This window comes from Danio aesculapii, chromosome 4 (genome assembly GCF_903798145.1).
Source record: "Danio aesculapii chromosome 4, fDanAes4.1, whole genome shotgun sequence".
In the NCBI taxonomy this organism is placed as follows: Eukaryota; Metazoa; Chordata; class Actinopteri; order Cypriniformes; family Danionidae; genus Danio; species Danio aesculapii.
The window spans coordinates 9,770,424-9,787,923 of NC_079438.1; the positions used below are offsets into that span (position 1 = coordinate 9,770,424).

Consider the following 17,500-nt stretch of genomic DNA (forward strand, 5'->3'; position numbering starts at 1 on the left):
ATACATTACTGAAATTAACAGGCATAAATGTATTTGAGCCAAAAAGTCTCTGTAGGATATCTGTAAAATACAATGAGAGCCAATGTTATGAAGAAGTTGTGTCGCCTAATAATTATATTAATTCTAATAAAATGAAAACCAAAATAAACAACTCATTGCATTTTTCGTTTGATAAAAATATACAAAAACGAAAAAAATAAAATAAAAAAAATCAAAGGGTGGCTAGTTTGTATTAATGTGTTTTAATATTAATAAAAATATGCTCAGCCTATTTAAGCTTAACAGTTATATACGCCGCCAATAGGCAAGCCATTCAGAAATTATTGTTTTACTGTGTACTGTGTACTGAGACTAATGTCTCGCTGTCATTTAAAACATGCAATTCATAACACACCAGAGCTGTAGGCCTGTGTGTGCAGTGTGTAAACTTACAGGGAGGTACGGGTCAATATCATCCTGCACACCACGTTATTGAACTCCAATATCTCTGAGGGAGATTATGTTACCCAATAGCCTATATCAACTTGAGAGATTTTACAAATAAAAGGCATTTTAAAAGAACAAAGGAACAACATGCAACATGTAAATTGGCAACAAGTAAAACTGGTCCCGTGGACTTCAGCACTTATATCTTGCCAGTGTAGTTTACATGGTGTTTATTGAGACTGTGTGATCTGTAGGCTGTCTGATCTTTACAGAAGCTGTAAACTGACAAGCCCGCGGTGATGGCTGTGATGTTCAGCTCTGACGAGAAGCTTTTATTTAGCCTGTAGTCTTTAGATTTTTACATAACGTTCCATTACTTAAAATTCCTTTCATTTTTTTATTTATAGTTTATAAATAAAATTAGTGCTAGCTTGTTTAGCTGTGATCATTATTCAAGGATCATATTTCATATTCTGTTTATTCTTCAGTAGCCTAAAGATTCGTTAATAATGTATTTTATAAACGGATTGTTTATAAGGACTTAGCTAATAATATATAATACATTAGGCTAATTAATACATTAAGACATTGAAGTCAGGAAAGACAACAAATCATGCCACGTAGTGAATTACTGTTGAGTGGTATCGGCCTTTCATGTCCGATACGAGTATTTTAACCAAGTATCGACCCGATACTGGTATCGGTGCATCCCTAAATAAAAGAAAAAGACAGCTGTGAAACATAACCTACTTTGTATTTTTGTAGGAAACACAGTTTAGATCTTTTTAGGGTAAAAGGTGTGCGAGTTATTGCCGTCACCATAAACACCAACCTATTTGTTGTTCAGAGTCTTCATTTTTGATTTTGCAGGGTTCTGGATCACTCATGTTCTCGCTGTCCTTCAATAAACTCTTCAGTGGAGCCTGATGGGAATATTCCAGTGTTTATGGCTGAACTGGAGGAGGAGGAGACAATTATTCTAATTACATGCTGTTTGCATATATTTATATTTGAATGCCATATCAGCAGCACTGGCTATATTCATGGCAACACTTTTATTAAATAATCAATATATAATTGACAATCATAACCGTTTCTGAAACATCATTATTAGTTTCTTTTAAAACACACAAATAACAACAACACTGATAAAGTCTTATAAGCTCTTTCAGTCTGATCAATGATAAAAATTCCTCTAGAAAACACATTTTTAAACATTTGCCTTATAATATTTCCTGAAAAAAATACATTCTCTAATATCATTTTAAAAACATACATTCTATTAAAATGTTTTACCATCAAAATATTCTCACACAAGTTACACAGGTTTTTCTTCCCTGTTCAATAAATGTGTGCAAGTCTTGAGTGGCTGATTCTACATCTCGTGTGTGCAGCTTGATCATGTCTCTAATTGCTTACATTTATCTAGTTTTAGCCAGACTTGGTAGCAATACTTAAAAAAAAGGAAATTTAAGACCCGTTTAACAAAGATTTAAGACCTACAACACAATATTTCAGTAAATTTAAGACTTTGTAAGGCTTAAATTTGGATTTTAAGATTATTTAAGACCCTGCAGAAACCCTGTAGATAACGCGAGAAACGCATTACAGAAGTGTTTACAGCGTAGCTTCGAGCTAAAAACAAGAGAGCATATTAGCATTGAGCACATATGTTAAAGCAGTTCAACCCGCAAGATGATTGCAGCAAATCTGCGAACGCAACAAAGGTCAGATATAATACACTTACTTTGAATAGACGCACAGCACCCGTAACATAAATGCACTTAAAGGAATTAAACAGCAAACAGCAAAGCTCTGCACTCTCCACTCTCCGCCTCAGACTGAGTGCCATGGGCGGGACATTTGCCTGCACACTGATCAGCGAAAGCTGATTGGCTGCCTGTATGTGGCTCAGCGAAATCTGATTTGCTGTTTGTAGGCGCTAGGCGAAAGCTGATTGGCTGTCTGTTTCTCAATCAGTTTCTTGACAACAGAAGGAAACATTTGTGGACAGAAGATGACTTTTTCTTCTTTTTCAATCTCTTCATATATAGTGTAAAGTGGAAAATGAGGGAGAAATGTATCAATAAGTCATGACTGCAACAATAAGTGGTAAAAAAAAAAAAACTAAACAAAAGACTTTTATTCTGGCGTGACGTGTGACGTCATAAGGCTGCGCCGCTCCTGTGCTGTGTTTCAACAGATATATACACTAGATATCGCATACGGACCCTGAGCATGCGTAAATAGCGCCGCCACAGTTGTACAGTGCTCCCAGGACAAATGTCATTCAACTGCACTAGTCAAGACAGTGTTACTACGTGAAGATGCTGGACTTTAGCGCTGTCTACGGGTGTAGTAACGAGCAAACAAGGAAAACAAAGCTCTCTCTCACACACACAAACACTAGGGTTCTTTTTTCATATTGTCGTCTCCCACCCAGCAAAAAGTCGTCGAAAAGACATTGAGACGACATTGTCAGACGTCCAAACAACGTGGAAAGCTGGTTTCAAAGTGAAGGGTGAAAAGACGTCTTTTTCATGTCGTCGTAAATATGTCAATTTTAAGTCGAAATTTGTTTCTGAGAAAGACCTTTATAAACGTTTTAGAACATGTTTACATAATTCATAAATTAAACATTTTGTTAAAAAATATTTATTAGGCTATTGCTCTCAAAATAGGACAGCAGACAAAAGTAATGACAAAACATGCATTGGTCAAATTAACATTAACACAACAACAACAACAAAAAAGCATTAGATGTTTTCAGCTCTGCGTCTGCCACCGGCAGACCATACAGGTGGTCTCTCACGGCCCTGTAAATGATGTGGCTGTTGTGTCGCACATTTTGGCTGCAACTGCAATAACAAAGAAAAACTCTGTTTTAGTTGACATAGTGTGCATCCTTACGGTCACATCTGTTTTCTGATGTGTTATTTTAAGAAAGTCTTGTTTTTAAATTAACGTGACATTCCAATAATAAATGCTATTTTGACTGCATGATACACACGGTTTTGTATAAGGACACATTACAGTTGATTTAACCATACTTTTTAATGTATTATTATTTTTAAGAAGTGGACAGAGATGGCAAAAGTACACACATCCTACTCAAGAAGAAGTGATACTGATGCTTAAAACGACTCTGGTAAAAGTTGAAGTAGCCTACTGACTGCACTTTTGTAGTCAAAGTAAATAGTATGGCCTCAAACACGTAATAAAAATTTTCTATTACTACCTGTTTTTCACGCTGGTAACTAGACTCACATCATACAGTACATAGATACGCTTATACAAAGTAACATGCATTTCTAATTTTGATGTTACATAGTTGCCAATTGTCAGCAGGAGAGCCAAGCATCACTCAACAACATGCTCAAAAAAGTCACTCCGTACCATCAGCTTGACACAACCTCAGCATTCAACATAGTTTTGCTGCTTTTCGATCAAGAACAGCTGCCATTCGTGTTAATACGCTCTAAAAATAATAGTACATTTTAAATGTAAATTATAATAGTTTAAATGTATACATTCATTCTATAAAAAAAAACATTTTGCATGATCTTTTTTTCACGTGCAATTTCCTGATCCTATGCATTATAATTTGATCTATAAATGACCTGCAATCCGATCAATAAAACATCTTATTAACTGGTGTAAACAGTCAATCAGCCGACTCTCTGTTGTAATCATCTAATTAGCCATTTTGCCTTCATAAAAAATGGGTGTGAGAAAAAAACTGGGTGGAAGGAAAATATATTTTTAAGTTTTTTGCGTTACCTCAGCAAAGTTCCCTCGCAAAGATGTTTTCCACAAACACTGCATGTTCACTTAATGTTTTCACACGCACAGGACACTCTTGTAAGCCTATTTATTATTGATTTTTTTTAACATTAAACGCATAAGAATTAAGTGCAAAAAGAACAGCCGAACTTCGGAAAAAGTGATCACTGCGGGTGCCGCGGTGGTTGCTTTGTTTCTCTGCTGTTGGCTTGTCAGTGGTGCGGCATTGATCACTTTTGTTTTAATAAAAAAATAAGATAGCCCAATTTAGTAATTTATTGTAATATATAGTTATTAATCAGTGTAATTTATAAATCTATAAATTATTTAGTGCTTTTTCGATTTAGGCATATAGCCCGAGTATCAGGCCCGGCGCTACGGGGGGCAAAAGGGGGCCTCAGAAAGAATTTGTTTGTTTACTGTTTGTTTACTCAAAGCTGAAAATTCTTTTTATCACTAATTACAAACACTCTAGTCATTCCAACCTTCAGAACACACATTTAGATATTTTATCATATGAAACAGAATTAAATAGAATATAAAAGAATTAAATTATGACAATTGTGAGATTAAAGCTAGGCATATAGTGCAGAGATCTAGGGTGCGTTTCCCAAAACCATCGTTAGCCAACTAAGGTCGCAAGATTTTTCATTTTCTAATATATAATAAATATTAAATTTCATTTTATAATAAATCGCCTAGTATTTATTTATTCATATGATTTATATATGATATTAGAATAGGTGTTAGCTTTTGTAAGTGATTTGTTTTAGAATAGGATATGTCATTCTCAATAATATTTGTAAGGAAAACGCAGTCTCTATATGTGCCATTTACATATATTTCAGTAAATATAGAAAACGAGTGCATGTTTTAACCAAAAATAATATTGGATTTTATTTAAATGCGTGTTTCTGTAAAACAATATAATTTGCACAAAGAAATGGGGTTCTTCTGTAAAGAAGTAGTTTCTCCGCCCCGTTTAGAGTGTCATTATGGCCGTTTTACGTTATAACTAACAAGGTTCAAGCGATGGATCTGTGACAGAGAAACTATGCGTTTTGGGATTAACGTAAGGGCTAAGTGGGGTTGAAGCCCCAGGGCCCACGGAAGAAGGTGGCCCTTGATTGGCTGAAGAATTAATTTGTTCTAAGACGCGGGAAACGCCTCTTTGCGTTCTGCTTTCCCTTGTCGATAATGTGAAGTATTCCTTTCGATTCGTTGCTGTTTAAAAACTGTGACACCGGTGCTAAACTGGGGCTCAGAATGACTGTAGCCCAATCAGAATATTGAATAGCCCTGTTTTAGTCACCCATAAGGGTGATCAGATGTCCCAATTTTCCCAGGACAGTCACTTATTTCGGCACTACCGCAAGAAGCGTCCAGTCAAAGGTAGGCTAACCAAGCTCGTTGTAGACCAAAAAATAAAATTTAAACAGTATTCATCATTGATATACTTGTACATGTAGTAATAGAAGCTGCGGTAGGCGGAATCATACTGAACGGACTCATAACTAAAGCGCTTATTTTATAAATAAATATAATTTATTTTATAAATAAATAAATAAAATAAGGATGCTAGCCTTCTGTAACTCAGAAGACCACAATAAGCTGTTTTGGATATTTGAAGCATGGATATTAAAGATATATCATTAGGGATTTGTGGTCAGCTAAAGTTCTAAAGAAACATTTTAAAGGTAAACCCCAATTTCAAGTAATTTTATTATAAAGCACTAATTTAGGAAGTATTGCAAATGTTTTTGTTTTGTTTTGCTGATTGTTTGAACTTTAAAGTTCATATTATGTCAGTACTTAATTTTATATAGCAGGCCTATTTCAATAAAATAGAAAAAATATTTAATAATCAAATATAAATTAAACGGTGTAAAATTAGATAATAATATTAATTAATAAATTATTAATAGTAATAACAAGAATAATAATAACAACAATTAAAAAATGTGTGTGTGTGTGTGTGTATATATATATATATATATATATATATATATATATATATATATATATATATATATATATATATTTGTGAGGTAAAAAAAAAATTAAAAGGTGGGCCCTTGGATTTGGTATAGCCCCAGGGCCCAATGTGTTCTTAATCCGGCCCTGGTTTGGGGAAACACTCGTCACTACGTCATTCTTTTCCCAAACAATGCATCGTACCATGATAGTTCAGCCGTGAGTTACGTTGTTGTACGGGAAACACACCCCTGGTCAGGTGCGCCCGTAGATAGCCTTTAAAATGCGCACACGGCAGCGGAAGCGCACAACTCACACAGGAGAAAACTGGACTAAGGGATGACATAAGACGAGCAGCCTAATTCATTACATGTTTTGGTTAGCTAATTATTTAAATACAACTCTACTGAGCTCTGAAAGGGAAAAAAAACGCAGAAGAAACATGCTGTTAAATTAATTAGAGCAAATACGAAACTGCCTGTCATTGTCACATTAGTTTTTCAGTTATGGGATTTGTAGCCTTATTAAAATGTTTAGTTCACTGCACAGGCCCACAGTAGTCTACACTGTAATTAATATTCATAATTTATTATATTCATAATTATTATTAGTATTGTTCAAATTAAGCTAAAATTGACAAAAAGCAGAACCCCTTTGAATGTTTGACTTCATTTTGACATCGTTAAAGCTTTTTTTTTACAGTTGTGTAAAGAATCATTATGCAGCAGCAGTCAAGTTAGGACCCTTAAATGCCTTTTGCGTTAAAAAGATGATCGGCCTGCAAAGTCAAGTTTGCAGTCATAAATGAAATAGGTATAGTGCGTGAGTAAGTGGATTTGCAGTCGTGTTGGCGGATCCACCTCTCACACACGCTGCAGGTAGGCTGAATTAGGCTTGGCACGCTATACGGTGTTACCAGTTTTAAGACGCAACACCGGTGGCATCACTTTTCAACCGTGACACTGTCCCCACACTTGTTTTTTTAAGTATTTGTTTTTTTAAAATTATTATTTATTTGAATTAAATGGAAAATATAATTTTAAATAATTTACTTAAGACGAGAGCCTGCACTATAATTATAATCTGAACATAGCTAATGCATCATATTTCATTTATCACATGAGGAGAAGAGAGGAGTCGAATTTACAAAAAAGAGATTGGCGGACGATTTAGTGTTAAAACGTAATGCAAAAGCGCCTGTTTGGCAATATTTTGGGTTCAAACCAAATGCAAAAAGAGAACCTGAAAACTTTAATGAGGCAATCTGCAAACTTTGCCTGACAAAGGTGGCAGCATCTGGAGGCAACACAACTAATTTATACATGCACCTTTAACGCACCTACTTGATGTTTAACTATGAGTGGGTCTCGGGTTAAGATTAATAGCCATAAATCCGCAACGCATACTCTCATTTTAAAAATCACGCGACCATCATCTTACAATGTTTAATAATAAATAATCTTATTTATTATTAAAACGAGTGATTTAGCAATGCCGTGCCATTAATAAGCCAACTGCAGAGAAACAAAGCAACCATCGCGGCAATGATCACTTTTTCCGAAGTTCAGCTCTTCTTTTGTATCCTGTGTGTGCGCGCGTATGTTATCACTGAACAGAAAGTTGCTTTGTCTCTGGCCTACAAACAGCAAATCAGACTTCGCTGAGCCACATACAGGCAGCCAATCAGCTTTCGCTGATCAGTGTGCAGGCAAATGTCCTGCCCATGGCACTCAGTCTGAGGCGGAGAATGGAGAGTGCAGAGCTTTAAATGTAATGAGATGTTTGGCAGGAGCTGAATGGGGAGCATGTTATTTCTCTCTTAAAAGAATATATAATGCATTGGTAAGATCAACTATCGATTATGGATGTATGGTATATAGTTCAGCAGCTAAAACTCAATTATTGAGAATTGAAGCAATTCAGTCCCAGGCATTGAGAATATGTTGCGGAGCATTAAGAACAACACCAATTACAGCAATACAAGTAGAGATGGGTGAAATGCCTCTAAAATTAAGAAGGCTTAAAATAAAGACAAGATATTGGGTCAGCATACAAAGCCAAAAAGAGAATCATCCGAGGCAGTATTGAAAGAATGCTGGGAATAATGACAAAAAATGATGGATAGTTTTGGATGGACAGCAAATGAGACGGCTCAATATATGGGCATAAGTGACATCAATATAGCCCCAGCTGTGCCAACTCCTGCAATTTCTCCTTGGCTTTTTAATATGCCAGTAATTGATTTATATGTATATGAGGAAAAACACAACATGGAATTAAATATGTTAAATGAAAAAACATTGCAACAGTATATAAATCAATCATACGGCAACTATGTACAAATCTATACGGATGGTTCAAAAGATCCTAAATACGAGAAAACCGCAGTAGCAGTATATGTCCCAAAATTCCAAGTTAAAATATCAAGAATTTCAGACTGTCTTTCTGTCTTTACTACAGAAATAGTAGCTATGCTTCTCGCTCTTCAGTGGATAGAGGAAGTGCAACCTTTAAGATCAGTAATATGCACAGACTCTATGTCAGTATTAAACAGCTTAACTACTGGTACATCTAACGCAAGACAGGACATGGTGAATGAGATGATGCAAAATTTATTTAGAATCAGACAATGTGGGCTTTTTGTGAGCTTCTTGTGGATTCCTGGCCACATGGGAGTAGTAGGAAATGAAGAGGCAGATCAATTTGCAAAGAAAGCATTGCAACATACTCAAATAGAAATAAAAATAAGTAAGTCAGAGAGGAAAAGCATGATTGCAAAGGAAATAAGTACGAAATGGCAGAGAGAGTGGGAAAATGGAGAAAAAGGCAGGCATATGCATAGTATTCAAGGATGTGTGGATGTTATTAGAAATAAGTTTGGAAATAGAAGGAATGATGTGGTGATAACTAAGTTGCGTGTTGGTCATTGTTTGCTAAACCAGTATACGTTTAGAATAGGAAAGCATGAGACAGGCTGCTGTGACAAATGTGGGGAAATAGAAACATTAGAACATGTAATTAAAGAATGTGTTGCATATGAAAAACAGTGAAGTCAATTAATTAAAGGATTAAACATTTACGGGATAAATAATCTGTCATTTCAGACCTTATTAAGAAATGGTGCAAATCAAGTTAAAATAATACTCCAATTAATTAATTACTTAAAAGAAACAAAATTGATTAATAGAATTTGAGAATAGTTTAGCAAAATAAAGAAATTGTAAATTTATTTAGATTTTAAACTTTAAATTTGATTTATTTATTTTATTTTATTTTTTCCTCCTATCTTCTCCTTCCTGTTCGCTCTTCCCTCTGGTAATCTCATCCCCTCCATTCGTATATATAATCTTTTGTTCTCATGCTTTTTCCTACATTATGCGCTCCACACTCCTATCCAGTAGGTGGCGGGAATGCACCATGTAAGTTGGTCTGCCAACTGCCATTAAACCCACAAGAAGAAGAGTGCAGAGCTTTGCTGTTTGCTGTTTAATTTCACTTATGTTACGGGTGTTGTGCGTCTATTCAAAGTAAGTGTATTATATCTGACCTTTGTAGCGTTCGCAGATTTGCTGCAATTATCTTGCGGGTTGAACTGCTTTAACATATGTGCTCAGTGCTAATATGCTCTCTTGTTTTTAGCTCGATGCTACGCTGTAAACACTTCTGTAATGCGTTACTTGCGTTATCTACAGGGTTTCTGCAGGGTCTTAAATAATCTTAAAATCCAAATTTAAGCCTTACAAAGTCTTAAATTTACTGAAATATTGTGTTGTAGGTATTAAATCTTTTTTAAACAGGTCTTAAATTTACTTTTTTATGTATTGCTACCAAGTCTGGCCAAAACCAGATAAATATAAGCAATCAGAGACATGATCAAGCTGCACACACGAGATGTAGAATCAGCCACTCAAGACTTGCACACATTTATTGAACAGGGAAGAAAACCTATGTGTAACTTGTGTGAGAATATTTTGATGGTAAAACATTTTAATAGAATGTATGTTTTTAAAATGATATTAGAGAATGTATTTATTCAGGAAATATTTTAAGGCAAATGTTTAAAAATGTGTTTTCTAGAGGAATTTTTATCATTGATCAGACTGAAAGAGCTTATAAGACTTTATCAGTGTTGTTGTTATTTGTGTGTTTTAAAAGAAACTAATAATGATGTTTCAGAAACGGTTATGATTGTCAATTATATATTGATTATTTAATAAAAGTGTTTCCATGAATATAGCCAGTGCTGCTGATATGGCATTCAAATATAAATATATGCAAACAGCATGTAATTAGAATAATTGTCTCCTCCTCCTCCAGTTCAGCCATAAACACTGGAATATTCCCATCAGACTCCACTGAAGAGTTTATTGAAGGACAGCGAGAACATGAGTGATCCAGAACCCTGCAAAATCAAAAATGAAGACTCTGAACAACAAATAGGTTGGTGTTTATGGTGACGGCAATAACTCGCACACCTTTTACCCTAAAAAGATCTAAACTGTGTTTCCTACAAAAATACAAAGTAGGTTATGTTTCACAGCTGTCTTTTTCTTTTATTTAGGGATGCAAAGATACCAGTATCGGGTCGATACTTGGTTAAAATACTCGTACTCGTATCGGACCTGAAAGGCCGATACCACTCAACAGTAATTCACTACGTGGCATGATTTGTTGTCTTTCCTGACTTCAATGTCTTAATGTATTAATTAGCCTAATGTATTATATATTATTAGCTAAGTCCTTATAAACAATCCGTTTATAAAATACATTATTAACGAATCTTTAGGCTACTGAAGAATTAACAGAATATGAAATATGATCCTTGTATAATGATCACAGCTAAACAAGCTAGCACTTATTTTATTTATAAACTATAAATAAAAAAATGAAAGGAATTTTAAGTAATGGAACGTTATGTAAAAATCTAAAGACTACAGGCTAAATAAAAGCTTCTCGTCAGAGCTGAACATCACAGCCATCACCGCGCGCGTGTCTGTTTACAGCTTCTGTAAAGATCAGACAGCCTACAGATCACACAATCTCACTAAACACCATGTAAATGTATAAATATTTTGATAAGCACCGTTAATGGAATATTTATAACGATATGAGCTTGCTTTTGGTGCGCGCGCTTTATCTCTCTCGCTCGCTTGCGGCGGTTAACACACGCTGATACACACTACGCAGCATAGGCTACACTGGCAAGATATAAGTGCTGAAGTCTATGGGACCAGTTTTACTTGTTGCCAATTTGTTCCTTTTTTAAAATGCCTTTTATTTGTAAAATCTCTCAAGTTGATATAGGCTATTGGGTAACATAATCTCCCTCAGAGATATTGGAGTTCAATGACATGGTGCGCAGTATGATATTGACCCATACCTCCTTGTAAGTTTACACACTGCATACACAGGCCTACAGCTCTGGTGTGTTATGAATTGCATGTTTTAAATGACAGCGAGACATGCTACATTTAGTTTTTATTGTAAAATATACTTTATTATAACCCAGTACACAGTAAAACAATAATTTCTGAATGGCTTGCCTATTGGCGACGTATATAACCGTTAAGCTTAAATAGGCTGAGCATATTTTTATTAATATTAAAACACATTAATACAAACTAGCCACCCTTTGATTTTTTTTATTTTATTTTTTTCGTTTTTGTATATTTTTATCAAACGAAAAATGCAATGAGTTGTTTATTTTGGTTTTCATTTTATTAGAATTAATATAATTATTAGGCGACACAACTTCTACATAACATTGGCTCTCATTGTATTTTACAGATATCCTACAGAGACTTCTTTGCTCAAATACATTTATGCCTGTTAATTTCAGTGCTGTATTTTGACAGATATTTGACAGCAAAGGTTTCAGTTTTTTACCTCTCAGTTGGTACCAGCCTCCGTTTTGTGACTTGACTTGTGTGGCGTCTGTATCAATATCTGGATGACAGCGAGAGAGAGAGATGAGATCAGACCTCAGATTCTATGTGTGGCCACACGTCACAGTTACTTTACTGCAATTTTTTAATATTGGCTCATTTAAATTAACTTTTCATTCGATTAAAAGCCGAAATATTACCAGACAGACGAAGCAACTTTCAGTTTTGGAAGAAAGCGGCTTCAGTGTCAAAGGACGCACACGCATACAGCATAGCCTATACTCTTGTCGGCCTATTCATTATTGATTTTTTTGACATTAGACGCATAATGATCAAATGCAAAAAAAGGAACAGCTGAACTTCGGAAAAAGTGATCACCTACGGTTGCCGCGATGGTTGCTTTGTTTTCTCTGCAGTTGGCTTACTAATGAGGCGGCATCGCTAAATCATTCTGTTTTAATACAAAATAAAATTATTTATTAATAAACTTTGTGACATGATAGTCGCGTGATTTTTAAAGTGAGAGTATTCGTTGGGTAGGCTATTGATCTTATCTACCCACGACCCACCCATAGTTAAACATCAAGTAGCTGACTTTTTGATTACCTGACCTGCGGATCAAAGGCAGGACTCGTGAATGAAAGAATCGCATATAACGGGGTTTTATGCATCCCCAATATGCAATAAGAGTGACTTCATAAGGTAACGCACACTGCACACACTTTGTGTAATGTGTGAAGTCGTGAACGCATGTAAGCGCTAGGATAACTCATCCTTTAAATGTCCATGCTTAATCATTAATAGATAAGGTCTATGGATTTGCAGGGTTATTAACAATGTGTGTATATTTTTGGCTTGGAACAGCCCTCTTTTAAAGATTTTTGTGTTCATCCTTGCTACAGACAAAAAACAAAAACAAAAAATGAAAAAATAAACTTTATTGAAACCAAATCTATAAAGTATCGGTACTCGGTATTGGCGAGTACACAAATTAAAATACTCGTACTCGTATCGGTTTGTAAAAAAGTGGTATCGGTGCATTCCTATACTTTTGTTCACTCTATATTATGAGCACTGCTCCGTTTAAGCCCTTGCCATAGTAGTCACACTTATAGCAGTCATATTTCCATCTTTTTCAAGCTACAAATATTTGAAGTTACATATCAACAGAACAAAACAGAGGTATGATCACAATCTGGGCACTTGCGATCAATATACTTCATCCGCTGTTTTTCAGTAATTTATAAGCCTCGATGTCCATGTCAGAGCTACAATTCACCAATGTTTTCGGCAGTCTTTTGAAGATTTATTATTGGTGACAATATTGCAGCGGGTTAGTGTCTGCTTTTATATGTGGTGTTGGATTAATATTTGCTGGTGGGGAAAATCTATTTGTTCACTTCTGCTATTTATACTTTAATTTGCATTTCAATTTATTTATTTCCCACTTAACTGCAAATTAGAATAGAAACAGTGTAAAGAGCACACAAACATATGTACAGACAGTGATAGGTGTACATTGTTATGGTTTAATGATGCTAATGTTCGGTACAAATCCAGCAGTTTCTTCTTTCTGGCTGTTCTTTCCATGAAATAATTCTGTAGAAGCACTGTCCATGCGTGTTTCCCCGTTGGTTAGTAACGCTATATTTCATTGCACAAAAATAGTCTATCAGGCTTTTTGGCTAAAATAGAGAAATCACGGATTATTTGTTACTATTAGATTATTTTAAAATTTCACTTCTGCTTTGCATAAACTAAGCTGTTGAATGTTCAGCGTATGGGGCGGCTAGGATAACCTAGCTTAAATTTTGATTTAGTTATTTTCTAATCGTTGCCTATTATGTCGTGAATATACCCCTGTAATGCATACTGCAGTCCTTTTTTGTCTTGCTTTCTCAGATATTTCACCTGTTTGCCAAAATGACTAATTATATCCCTGGCAATGTCGAACACCGGGCCATACACATTGTAATAGACGTTGCAGGCACGAAAGCGGGACAGGCGTAGCAACAGTAACTAAAGAGTGCTGGGCTTAGTGAAAGGTCAATTGTGCTTCATGTTTGTTACCGGCTATAAAGTTAGGTCTGCTACTGTTATTTTATACAGGGTAGGCTACTTCATTTATTTTATTCTAACAATTTGCCAAAAATTATGTTTTAAATGAGCCGGATTTTAAGCGTAATTTAATCCAAATGATTGATTATGGTTAATAATTGTTTCTTCCATGCAGATTATTAAAGCAGTGAACACTTGTTCTCAAAAAGGCTCAATTAATCCTTGTGTATTCTTCAAATTGACTACCCTTTCAGGGCTGCACAATAACAAAAAAAATAATAATCATGATTATTTTGATTAGGGATGCACCGATATGGATTTTTTTGGCCAATATCGATAACCGATAACTCTTCAGACTTGGAGGCCGATAGCTGATATGTATAGGCCGATACTTATAAATATTTCAAAATGTTATATTTTTAATACAGCAAACTTCATAAAATCATGCATGTCAATCAGACAATGCTTCAGTGTTTGCTCTTGCTATCAATTGTGGGAACAATGTTCGATTAAAGGTTTATGATAAACCGCTAAGAGTTTCACTCAGCTGCATGCGCAGATTTGCCCTCGGAGTCAGATTTTGATACACCATCTATGCATTAGCACAGATGACTTTATGACAAACACAGAGCAGAATATAAAGACAGAATGTGCGGCGAGTTGAGAACCCCTATGCTGGATTCAGTGTCTGGCGCACCTCTCCCCCTTGCTGCTGTCTTTTAACTTTACTCAACATGTCCTTGGTCCTATGCACTGTAATGGTCACACTCTTGATTTAGTTTTCTCTCACGGTCTAAACATTGGCTCTGTATTCATCGATGATGTATTTCTTAGCGACCACAAATGTATTTTATTTGATCTTGCTGTTGACATTGTGGCCTGCCCGATCAAACGGGCGTCCTGCTCTCGCAGCATTGACCAGCTTGCTGTCGAGAACTTCCCAGCCGCTTTTGATTCAAGTGTGGTTGATGTTTCAAATGACATTTACGTTTCATTACAGTCGTTTAATGATCATTGCACTATGTTACTAGACAATGTGGCTCCACTTAAGATCCGTAAGATTTCAGCTATCAATTGTGGGAACAATGTTCGATGAAAGGTTTATGATAAACCGCTAAGAGTTTCACTCAGCTGCATGCGCAGATTTGCCCTCGGAGTCAGATTTTGATACACCATCTGAGCATTAGCACAGATGACTTTATGACAAACACAGAGCAGAATATAAAGACAGAATGTGCGGCGACTTGAGAACCCCTATGCTGGATTCAGTGTCTGGCGCACCTCTCCCCCTTGCTGCTGTGATGGCTGTCAGGTCAGTGTGTGTGTGTGTGTGTGTGCGTGTGCGTAACCGTATACTTCTGGTTACGGCATGGCGTCTGTGTTTGGCTTTGCCGCTGTGGCTGGATACTCACCTCGATTTGTTTTTATTGTTTTACTTACTTTACTGTTTTTAAGTTTGTCCCCGAATGCCGTATCAGCAGCATGGGTGTATGATTGTCACACTATGCTTACGATGCGATCTGCTATGGTGGAATGGAGTGGAGTTTGTACCTGGTGTGGTCCAGATGCTTTCGAGGACCACAATGGAAATAAGCCTGTGGCTTTTTTGTGTACTTTATCCTCGACAGTTTTTGAAATAATGTATGAATTGGTCTAACTGGACTTGTTTGTATATTTTTGTTAGAATTGTCAAATAAAATCAATCAATCAATCAATCAATTCCAGTGCCAGGCTGGCTGTCAATACCTGCTACCTGTATACTGAGTGGAGAGTGCCTTTCGGAGCATGCGAAGAAACATCGGCAAAGAGGATAGAGAGCTGGGAGGCAGGTCCATCTTAAAAAGCTCCTGACGTCGGGGCTTCATCGTGGTGGGTCCAGACCATTGTGCCTTCGTTCGATTATCCCTGACGTCCCACAGGCCGTGGGTTCTCTGCCCTGGAGGAATCCACCTGCCCGGTGCGGTGGGCGCACTGTGCACCTGAGATCGTTGCCGCATGCCCCTCCCTCTGCTTCAGGTGCTGCTTCTACGCCGATTAAGATGGCTCTAATAAATGCCCGCTCAATTTCAAACAAATCTTTTGTTTTGGGCGATCTATTTTCTTCCAAAAACTTGGATTTTGTGTTTTTGACGGAGATATGGCAACGCAGTAAGGATTACTCTCACTTGATCGAGCTCTGTCCGGTGGATTGTTCTTTTATCAGTACGCCTAGACTGGTAGGCCAAGGTGGAGGACTTGCTCTGGTTTTTAAAAAGAAGTTCACCTGCCATTTGATGAGTGCTGGTATGTACACTTCATTTGAATTGCAAATAGCTAAAATTGGGCGCTCAAACTCATTTTATTCTGTCTTAGTTTATCGGCCGCCTGGGCCCACAGCATCTTTCTTCAGTGAGTTTACAGATTTTCTCTCGTCAATTATTAAGCTGAACAGAGTTGTTATTGTCTGCGATATGTTTTTATTTATTTATTTTTTTTTATAATATTCACGTTAATGATGATGCTTGTTAAGTGGCTTCTGAGTTTTCTGATATTATGAAGTCTTTTAACTTTACTCAACATGTCCTTGGTCCTACGCACTGTAATGGTCACACTCTCGATTTAGTTTTCTCTCACGGTCTAAACATTGGCTCTGTATCCATCGATGATGTATTTATTAGCGACCACAAATGTATTTTATTTGATCTTGCTATTGACATTGTGGCCTGCCCGATCAAACGGGCGTCCTGCTCTCGCAGCATTGACCAGCTTGCTGTCGAAACTTCTCAGCCGCTTTTGATTCAAGTGTGGTTGATGTTTCAAATGACAATTACGCTTCATTACAGTCGTTTAATGATCATTGCACTATGTTACTAGACAATGTGGCTCCACTTAAGATCCGTAAGATTTCAGCCGTTAATACATCCCCATGGATAAATGATGCCATTCGCAGTTTGAGACAAGTTTGTCGGAAAACTGAGCGCTTGTGGAAAGTGACACAGCATCAAGTACATCGGCTGCGTCTTAAAGAACTTATGTTCACTCTAAATGGGATGATCAAGGATGCTAGAACGTCTTATTTTGAGGAATTGATATCAGCCAACAAAAGAAACCCTCAAACTCTGTTTGAGACTATTAACAATGTTGTGTTTCCTCTGGCTACTTCTGTTATATTAGTGTTTTCGAATGAGGATTGTAATTGCTTTGTTTCATTTTGTCAACAAGGTGAATGCTGTCAGAGCAAGCATTGTGCCATCATCTTCCCCTTACAGTGTTACAAATCACAGCCCTCCAATTCTGGACTTTCCCCCCCCCCCCATTACACTAAATGATTTAATTTAGTTAATGGGTGTGATGAAGTTATCCCAAAGCCCTGCAGATATTTTACCTGCATCGCT

The 17,500-nt window shown here is 36.4% G+C and overlaps 3 protein-coding genes across 4 annotated transcripts in view; 2 read left to right on the plus strand and 1 right to left on the minus strand.

Annotated features, from left to right (window-relative positions):
* LOC130222074 (gastrula zinc finger protein XlCGF57.1-like) overlaps positions 1-2,260 on the minus strand; it is an 8,725-nt gene extending 6,465 nt beyond the window's left edge. Inside the window, exons 1-2 of the mRNA XM_056454698.1 lie at positions 2,174-2,260; positions 1,259-1,381 (exon numbers count right to left, since the gene is read on the minus strand). Of these exons, the coding sequence (XP_056310673.1) occupies positions 1,259-1,313 (55 nt within the window). The 5' untranslated portion in view covers positions 1,314-1,381; positions 2,174-2,260. The remainder of the gene's footprint in view (positions 1-1,258; positions 1,382-2,173) is intronic.
* Positions 2,261-9,567: 7,307 nt separating this feature from the next.
* The window catches only part of LOC130222130 (gastrula zinc finger protein XlCGF8.2DB-like), a 237,408-nt gene continuing 229,475 nt past the window's right edge, over positions 9,568-17,500 (plus strand). The window contains exons 1-2 of one of the 2 annotated variants that reach the window (XM_056454760.1): positions 9,568-9,710; positions 10,501-10,623. In XM_056454760.1, coding sequence (XP_056310735.1) covers positions 10,569-10,623 — 55 coding nt within the window. In that variant the 5' untranslated portion in view covers positions 9,568-9,710; positions 10,501-10,568. The remainder of the gene's footprint in view (positions 9,711-10,500; positions 10,624-17,500) is intronic. The other variant, XM_056454761.1, reaches the window with a different exon arrangement.
* Positions 10,564-17,500, plus strand: part of LOC130222146 (zinc finger protein 239-like) — a 32,612-nt gene continuing 25,675 nt past the window's right edge. Inside the window, exon 1 of the mRNA XM_056454774.1 lies at positions 10,564-10,623. The gene's annotated coding sequence lies outside the window, so the exon portion shown is untranslated. The remainder of the gene's footprint in view (positions 10,624-17,500) is intronic.